Below are 9,756 nucleotides of genomic sequence, written 5' to 3' on the forward strand. Positions count from 1 at the left end.
GAGATTTTGTTCTTTTTTTTGGGTTTGATAATATCTTTTCATATATATTTTTGCATAATTAATTTCTTCCTTTTCTTCTTCCCATAGTCGACAATATTTATTCCGGTTGTTATTTGTTTTTAGGTTTTAGGTTTTACTCTAGTAAATGTTTCTATTTAATCGTAGTAACTGCAACATTAAGAAACTGTCTGTGTTTGTTAGTTATTGATCAATGATGTCTTAAGGGTGGACAACAATTTTTATGTTGAAAATTGAAGCGGAATCCTTAGAAGGAAAGTAATCACCATAATAGAACATTAAAGCGGGGTTTCAGAATATCCAGTGGATAACTTAATGGATCATAGGCGAAACTAATTTCTGTATGCCAGAAGATCACATTCATTTAATAAACAGACCATTCTTGAAGGCAATGTATTCAGCTTAATTTCTCCTACAAACTTTTCTGCCTTAATCCTTTACTTGGCCAAATCCTTGAGTAACACTTGAAACGGATGCTGAAAAATCCTGTCAGCAGTGCACGTTCGTGGGGAATTCCCCAGCTGCAGTGCATTTCTGCTGACCTAATCTCGACCAGCCGCATCCAAGTCACGTACATAATTTCAAAACAAAACCAAATCCGAAACCCCAAACGGCATCTGATATTTACTCTGCCCAAAGTACGGGTATCTGAGGGATTAGGATTCGTGCAGTGCCAGCAAGGTCAACAATGGGAGTGGAAATCGCGTAACTTTGGATATGATTTTTTTGGCATTGGGAACTGAAAAACTGATAAGGAAATGAAAACGAAAATTTCAATTTAGTTTGCAATGTGTTCATTCGAGTTTTATATTTTTTGTTTAACTCTCGCTTAGATATTAGGGCTTAATCGATAGACAATTCGGTTTTATACATAGTACAATAAATAATACTCAGTCTTGCGTAATACAATAATATATAACAGATAACTAAAAACGAAAACTAAATTTGCTTAGAGGAAGGAGGGAGGGTACATTCTCAGAGATATATGTTATTACATGGGGCAAACAACATTAGCAGACGATGCAACTATTTACAAGTGACTAAGCAATTGGGCTGCTACTCCCGGCCCTAAACCCTCGACTGACCCCTTAACCCCTGACCCCTGACCCTTGGGTGGGCAATCACGCGGCAACAACAACGACCAATGAGGCGCAATCATCGTCGACAGGCGCCGCTGGCTGTAAACTTTGTGCCGCTGCCACTGCAACTGCGGAATCGGAATCTGAATTATCCACCTCCTCATCCTGCCGCCCATTTGGCATGTTAATGCAAATGGCAGGCGTTGCTGTGGCCAAGTTCCCGGATTCCGAAGGGGATGGGGATGCAGAAGCAGATGCAGATGCAGACGTGGACGATGAGGAGTCGGCTTTATCCTCCTCCGTTGCCACTCCCACTCCCACTGCCACTGCCACTGCCGCTGACAGCTTGCACTTTTGCAGCTTATTCAGCGGCTCCTGCTTCTCCCAATTGGAAATGCAATGGTGATGATGATGCACGGCCGCCAACGAGGGATAAACGAACTTCATGCCGTAGGCAAAGTGCCGGGGCTGATGATGCAGTGCCTCATCGTAGCTGGGCAATCCGGTGGCGATTGTGTAGCAGGGCGGCGATTCGATTTGGTAGAAGCCAGCCTCGCTGCTCCGATGATGTGGATGCTGCATCTGCTGGTGCAACAGCAGTCTGCTGGCGTCGCATCCAACCAGGTGCGAGGAGTACGAGTCACTGGCCGCATGGATCTGGGCACGTATGTCCTTATCTGCAATAAACAGAGAACGGAGTTTGTTAGTTGAGTTTGTCAGCAGAAAGTTTCTATTGTTTAGATGGACAGCGAGAAAACGGGGACTTTTTGGGCTCGACAATGCAGAAAAATAAATAAGTGACTTCTTTTAATATTAAGAAATAAAACAAGAGAGAACGCTATAGTCGAGTTCCCCGACTATCTGATACCCGTTACTCAGCTAGTGTAAGTGCGAAGGACAGTTTTTGGCGGTTTGTGGGCGTTAGAGTGGGCGTGGCCAAAAGTTTTTTGGCAAATAGATAGAAATTTACAAGACTAATACAAAAATGAAAAAATATCAAAACATTTTTCAAAAGTGTGGGCGTGGCAGCTTGGGCGGTTTGTGGGCGTTAGAGTGGGCGTGGCCAAAAGTTTTTAGCAAATAGATAGAAATTTACAAGACTAATACAAATATGAAAAAATATCGAAACATTTTCAAAGTGTGGGCGTGGCAGCTTTGGGCGGTTTGTGGGCGTTAGAGTGGGCGTGGCAAAAGTTTTTTTGCAAATCGATAGAAATTTACAAGACCAATACAAAAATGAAAAAATATTAAAACATTTTCAAAATGTGGGCGTGGCAGTTTTGGGCGGTTGTGGGCGTTAGAGTGGGCGTGGCAACCTGAATCGACAAACTTGCGCTGCGTCTATGTCCTGGAGTCTGTATACTTAATCTCAACTTTCTAGCTTTTGTAGTTCCTGAGATCTCGACGTTCATACGGACAGACGGACAGACGGACAGACGGACAGACGGACAGACGGACAGACGGACAGACAGACGGACGGACAGACGGACATGGCCAGATCGACTCGGCTACTGATCCTGATCAGAATATATACTTTATATGGTCGGAAACGCTTCCTTCTGCCTGTTACATACTTTTCAACGAATCTAGTATACCCTTTTACTCTACGAGTAACGGGTATAATTATTTTAGGCAATTGACATCGTAAATGAGGAGTTTTTTGTTTTTAATTTTTTTTGTGACTTGTGTTTCTTTCTGTGTACGAAGAGCGGAGTGGGGGGTGCTTCCCAATCAGGCATCAAAGTTTTGACTCTGTCATTACTTTGTTTGTCCATGTCAAAGGACATTTGTAGAAGGATGGGCCCGTGGCATTAAATTCAATTTAGCGTAAAGGCGCAAACGCTTGAACTTTTCCGAATGCAGAGGCAAAAAAAGGCGAAAAAATGGCAAAAAGGGGGAAGCGGAAAGTTTTGTGCTGACCGGAAATGCCGGCGAGGATGGCAGGACAGGCGAAGTTCCTTCACAGCAGACTGACAACAGGCCACCCAAACAACAACAACAACAGCAACTAGGCAATAATATGCCGGAAGTGCGCGCGTGGCAGAATGGAATGAAATAAAATACTCTCTCGCACACACACACACACACACACACACACACACAGGCGCACACATACACCCTCGCCAACTGCAAACTGCCAACTGCAATGAAATAAAAGCTCGACAGCCCCGGAAAGTAGGCAGCAGAAAGCATTTAATTTTTATAATGCCACAGCTGCTGGCCATGTGTGTGTGCATGTTTCAAATTAAGCAGAGTTAAATTAAGATTGGAAAATTCCAATTCCATGCACACGCGCTCTAAGCCGAGGCCATCAAAGAATTTAATTTGGTTGCATTTTGAGTTACAGCCTTGATTAAAAATGCATGAAGCAATAATTTGCCTCAAATAGAATTTCGCCCATGCATATGTGGCATTGCAAAAAGAGGCAGGTATTCAGTGTTATTAAATGCAATTTAAACTGCATTCAATAAATAAATAGGGGATCGCCTCTGTCCGTTTTTTGTGTCATTTAATTTGGCTGCCTCGCTGTGGAAAAAGTCGCCAATTTTTTAATTGTTCAGGCTGTATTTTTCATAAATTCGCTGTTCTCTGTTCCCGAAAACGCTTTTTCAATTAAAGCGCATCTCGCAGGAAGGAAAGGTGGTCGGTATTTCGGTTTTTGTGGCAGGGTGGCCGGGTGGCAGAGGGTAAAGCCTGTTGAAGAATTTGCGCATTACAATATTAAAACGCAGCGGTAGCAGAACCAGTCAGCAGTTACAGTGGCTGCCAGCAGTTGTTGATTTATTGTTATAACTGTGGCACACACACATGTATATCCTTTTTTCGGCCAGGACACCCCACATGAGGACTCTGTCTCTTTGTTTTCCCTTTTTCGACTTTTGTTTCCGTGCTTTTTTCCTTGCTCTCTGTTTGATAGACAGCCTGCAAACAGGGCGCTGGACTGAGGGGGCGTGGCCCACTCATACGCGGACTGCAGGCTTCATATTTTATGCAAGTGTTGAACAAACAGCCGCCCCTGAAAAAGGGTAGCCCCTCAGCCTCTGAGCCTCTCAGCCATTTCAAACATTGCAGATGGCCGCAAAGAAAGTCGGAAAATCGGGGAAAAGGTGGCCAATGCACGCAGAAAAAATATAATGCTAACTAAAAGCCCTTTGGTCATATTAAAAATTTGTATATTCATTTGCTATTATTTTGGCAACCAGTTAGTAATGTTATTTAGAAGAAAAAGCACCGCTAATGGAAAAAAACATATACATAGCTACAAAACTCAGTTTGTTATTCGCTCTCTGTGTGGTTGGCAAAAAAACTCGTTGATGCCTTTTGTTTTTCAGCTGCATTGGCACTTTGCCTTCCTACTCTTTATTTTTGCATTTGTATCCTGTCTTTTTTCCCCCATTTCTGTTGTCGATGCGCCCAAATGTATGCAACAATTTAAATTCATCGCAATAAGCTGGCACTCTCGAATGAAAACTGGCAAATGGAAAGCAGCGAGCTGCTTTATTTTGTGCTGCCATAAATGTCTGTTAATTTTTTAAACGCACCAACTTTTCTGGCTTTATTCGAGCTGAGTGGAGTTTTTTATTTAAGAATTATGATCATTGGATTTAAGCTGCTTTCAATTGTTATTAAGCCGGCCATTGAAATGGGTATTCGAATTTTGTGTTTCCATTTTTCCCACACAATAGGTGCAGTCTCAGCCATTAAAACTTTTGCCAGCTCTATTATGTATGCCTTTCCCATACCACTAAGTGCTGGTCGGCTACAAAACAATTTGGTTAATTACAGCACTCAATTTGAGTTTGCCAAAATGGGGGTAAAAAACTACAAGCGCAACTAAAATATTTTCCATGGCCGAAAAAGAGAGCAGCTTCTACAGCTTCTAGTTTTTCTGCGCTGCTCGCAGGGAAAACCATTAAAAATTTAAAAGGTCTGCCGGGCTAAGAGCAACTTTTTCTGGTCTTGGCCAAATATGCTACGCTTAATTACATTTTTACGCAACTAAATTATGCAGGACCTATACAACATGATAAACAGTGGCTGCCGCTTCCCTGCTTGCCTTTAATTTAGTAACTTCATCTGGTCTGTTAATAAATTCAGTCGTAGTCCTCCGCTGCACTAATTGATAACAAGCCAAAGCCAAAGGACCGAAAGTTTGCCATCGCCAGTGTGTGTGACAGTTTAATAAATAAGGTGTAAGCCTAGCTGGCTGGCTGGCTGACTGGCTGGCTGAATGGCAACTGGGCCAGACACTCTTGTGTTTGGGCCTCGTTAAGCATTTATAAGGTAAACACTGCGAGACGCCACGTAGCTGGCATTAAATGCACAAAAGCCGAAGTGAACTCCGGCCTAGTTGCTTAATTATAAATGACACACGTACTTCTCGTATCCCAGTATCCCGGGCAACCTATCCCACCGACCACTTGCTATCTATCTAGGCCATAGGAGCAGGGAAAACCAGAGAAAAAAGCACAGAACACGACACTAACGAAACTAATTAGACGCATTGGACGCCCGAAAGCAGGCAACACATATCGCTCAAATTGATATTTCACGTATATATATAAATGGAGCTTTCCGGATCCACCCTTCTTGGTCGCGTGTCGTAATCGCAGGGCAAAGTTTTTAAGGCTCGTTAGCACAAAATTGACAGTTTGACAGTTGAGTTGGCCAGGCTTTAAGGCCACGGCCCTTTGGCCCAAGAAGTTGTGCTCACAGTTGCAGGAACAGGAGCAAAGTTTGCTCCTGGCCGTAGTCCTTCACTTGCTGCCCGGCCTAAATAAATCATTTGGCTAAATTGGTCTGCAAAAAGTTTGACACTTGAGTCGGAGTCGGAGTCTTGTTAGTTGTGTAGGTTGTTCGGCCAGCCCCTCCAATACAATTCCATTTTAGTTCTACTCTGTTCTGTTCGGTTCTGTTCTGTTTGGCTTAGCATGAGTTGGGTTCTTGGCTGTGGTGCTCCGTAATTATGTGTAAAGTGCCTAAACATATGATTTATTTTTGGGATTGGGAGCAACAGGTTTCGAGCAGATAAGATATATATTTACATGGGCTCTATTTGGGTTGAGTGGCGGTAATCTGGGTGGGATTTAGGTGGGATTTTGATAACAGTTGTGTCAAACTTGATTGATTTTGGATTTCACACTGGACTGCTACAGCCAAACTATGAGTGTGGGAGATGTCAGAAAATTATGAATATGAAATCCCATTTTCTATATTTTGAGGCCCTATTTGATAGCTAACAAAATAAATATTTTACAATCTCCCCCATTTACAAAGACCATACATCCACGGACTTTAGCTACGCAGCTGAATGATATGGTCCATCATAATTTTATTATATTACTCTTTATCGCCTCGGCCCCCAGAACAAAATATATAAATATCAAGGCACAATTTCACGCCTTTCGGCTGCAGAGCAACAAATTTCGGGGCAACAATTTCACTTTTCCGAGGGAGTGGGTGGGGGGTCGACGAGGTCGGCCATATTCTCCAGCTCGTACATTATCGCTATCATAAAAGGGGCACAATGCCTCCGAGGCGAGTCAATTTAATATTATAAATATGCGGCGCATATATTTTGTGGCATAATAAACTTGTGTATCTAAAATTACAACAGAACGATGCAAACGGCTGGCTGACAATTTCGAAGCGCGCCAAAAAATTTATGAGGCTTTGCGGCCATAGGAGCTCTATGGAGCTCCACAAAGCCCCTAAACTGATGGAACCGATGGGTGGTGGGACCTGTTCCGGGTGCTCTTACTGTTTCTGCATTTTATATTGTTTAGCCAGCTGAATAAATGGCCGGAGATAAGGCTTTGGCGAAACATTTTGATTAAAGTCGAGCACATAAAAGCCAGATGTATGGCATTTTGGGGGCGGAAAATGAGTGGGGCTTATATTTGGGTGGCTACACGACTGAAACTTACTGCATTTTTTCCAAGTGCGGAACTTCCTGTAGAAGTAGCAGCTGAAGAGGATGAAGACCAACGACAGAATGACCAGCGAGCTGACCACTCCGATCCACAGATAGTTGATGATCACATGCATGTCGGCATCCCCGAAGATCTGGCTCCACCACGAGGACTCGCCCGACTCCTCGGACCTGTCCCGCAAGTCGGCCAGATCCAGAACCACCGACTTGGACAGCTGCTCGGTGCTGATGCTGCCATCCGGGGACCAGCCGCTGGGTGGAGCGGGATCGTAGGACACCGCCGCATTGCCGATCCTCTGGAGCAGGGCGTTGAAGGAGTTGAGGGCGTCGATGTGTCGCAGATCGTGGGCACTGGGTATCTCGAAGGTGATCTGATTCTGCTGCAGGTGCTCGGCAATGGCAGCGGGACTCATGCTGCTGGCCGGCGCGGATATGTACTCCGCATACAGCTCTTCGGCAGTTGTGGTGGTTTCCACCGATGGATAATCCGTGGTGCTAATCATGGTGATTGCCTTTGATTTATTTCAATTTTTCTATTTTTCAACTTTACTTTCTGTTTGCGTCTGGCACACGCACACAACTGCTGGCACACTCGCGTCACGACACGTAAACAAATCGTTTGGCTCTATATATAAGTCATGGGTTCGATTTCGGGTTTTGTATTTGCCGTAGAGTTCGTATAGCTCGGTTTTCGGTGCGTCCGTTCGCTGGAGCGGCTATAAGTTGACTGACTGCTCGCTGGCAGAGTATAATGCCTACATCGGGTCGCTGAGAATCCCATGGCAGGGGAAATTTTCATTCCACTCACTCATTTCCTCGGTTCACTCGCTCTTGAGTGAGTTGTGGGCGAGGCACTCAAGAAATCAAGTCAAGTCCTTGCTTAAAGAAGCATGCAATTTCTGGCATGTCTTTTATGTTTTTAAATGTTTGACGTCCTTTCGCCTTCTCCCTTCCTTATTTTTTGCTATCCAGCTCTACCAGCTGACCTAGTTTGACCAAAAACTATATTTTCCGTACGAAAAGACAGAGAAAAAACGCTGTTAAGAAGGGAAAACTTCACCTCGGTCACGTTCGTTGTTTAAAGTTTTTCCAACGCTTTTCGCTCTTGTGTTTTTCCAGCAAATTGCTTTGTGGCAAACTTTCAGTCTGAGCTGATTTTAATGAAAAGCAAAACGGGGCTCTGTGGCATTTGATAAGCCTGAGCGCGAAGTTTGCGCCAAATCAAACGAAGAATTATGGCCAGCGAAAAGTTTTGTTTGGGGCATGAAGAATTTATGGAAATTATGTGACGTCTGGCTCTTGGCCATCCTAAACTAACCCAGTTTTGGCCGGCTTTAAAGTGGCCAAGAGCTGAAACTGAAACTAAAACTGTAACCAGAACTCAAAATCTCGACCATTATGAGTCCCGAGAGCGTCAGGATACCGCAATGCTTCCTGCTGCCAGCAGTTTCTGTTGCTTCCAAAAAGGCTAAAATGGGGTACAAAGCAACAAAAACCAGGAAGGGGATTCGACCCACAGCACGCTTCATTTCTGCTCATGTTGACCATAAGCCGGCAGTGTGGCACAAACTCAATGCACAAAAGGCTCCGACGACACAAAAACGTGCCAAAAATATCCTGCTCAGAAAGTGGAACAAATGCACTGCGCCCGAACTCACTCCATTATTATACGGAAACCCACTCGAAAACCGGTTTTTCTCAGAGAGACTCTCACTCGAAAGGGAAATTTTCTCCCACTCGATTGCGCACTCTCTCTCTCTCTCTCTCCCTCTCTCTCTGTCACACTTCTCGCTCCCTCTCTGGAGAGTGGATTTTCCCATTTCCCTGGCGGAAAACCAAACCGAAAATGAGCAGTCGATGGCAGTTGCCTTTGAACTGCCCTGGGTTAAAGGTCACACGGTGTGTTGTGGGTGTTTGAAAATGTCAGAGGGCTCGGGCGGCTGGAAAACACGTAGTTTTCCCAAACAACTACACTGTGTAGTTTCGCCTGCCTTGTAATTGCCAGGGGGAAATTGAAATAGATGCCCGATAATAAGCACTTAGCTGGAGACCAAAGTCACTCGATAAATGCATTAAAAACTTTTCCGAGCCGCCGAAAACTTCTGCACTGCACTTTGGCAAGCCGAGCTTATCGTTAATTAGCTTTCGACTAATTTTGAACTTGAGCATAAGTTTTAACTGCAGCGATTTTAATCAATGCGTGTTTGCGGGCATACTTCACTTGGTTGGGTTGTTCAGGGCAACTTTGATGGCCTAACTGCAGCTAGACAATAATCATTTATTTTCTGGGTCTATTTAAAAATATGTAGGTCTTTGGTAAAGTCGAAATTTGTAGTGGTAACGAAATCATTTAGGTATTAGGGAGTTAATTTAATGAAAATCATTTATTTTACAAATAGGGAAAATTAACAAAGAACAATTAAATTATTATATATATATATCTCACACTAGATCGGAGACTTTTTTAACTCGAGCAAACAAAGGCATTACACACATTTCCTCATTCTCGTTCACTTATAAAGGCCAACTATACTCGTAAGAACTCGAAATAATTCACTTGTATGCCTTTATGAAATACTACAAAAAATGTCATCACACAATTTGATTTGTTGGAATGCCTCTTTGAGCTTTCAATAACATTTGTTCGCATTTCTTCGTTTGTAATCCAATTTTGATGGCAATGCAAATTAAATTCACATCACTTCACTTGTCGCATTCAATCTGCTC

The 9,756-nt window shown here is 43.5% G+C and overlaps 1 protein-coding gene across 1 annotated transcript; it reads right to left on the reverse strand.

Annotated features, from left to right (window-relative positions):
• Positions 1-789: 789 nt before the first annotated feature.
• Positions 790-7,772, reverse strand: LOC120449365 (protein commissureless 1). The gene is made up of 2 exons (XM_039631795.2): positions 7,025-7,772; positions 790-1,774 (listed from the first exon to the last, which is right to left on the reverse strand). The coding sequence occupies exons 1-2, from the start codon at positions 7,530-7,532 to the stop codon at positions 1,140-1,142; spliced, it is 1,143 nt and encodes a 380-aa protein (XP_039487729.2). The 5' UTR covers positions 7,533-7,772; the 3' UTR covers positions 790-1,139.
• Between the last annotated feature and the right edge of the window lie 1,984 nt (positions 7,773-9,756).

This window comes from Drosophila santomea, chromosome 3L (genome assembly GCF_016746245.2).
Source record: "Drosophila santomea strain STO CAGO 1482 chromosome 3L, Prin_Dsan_1.1, whole genome shotgun sequence".
NCBI lineage: Eukaryota > Metazoa > Arthropoda > Insecta > Diptera > Drosophilidae > Drosophila > Drosophila santomea.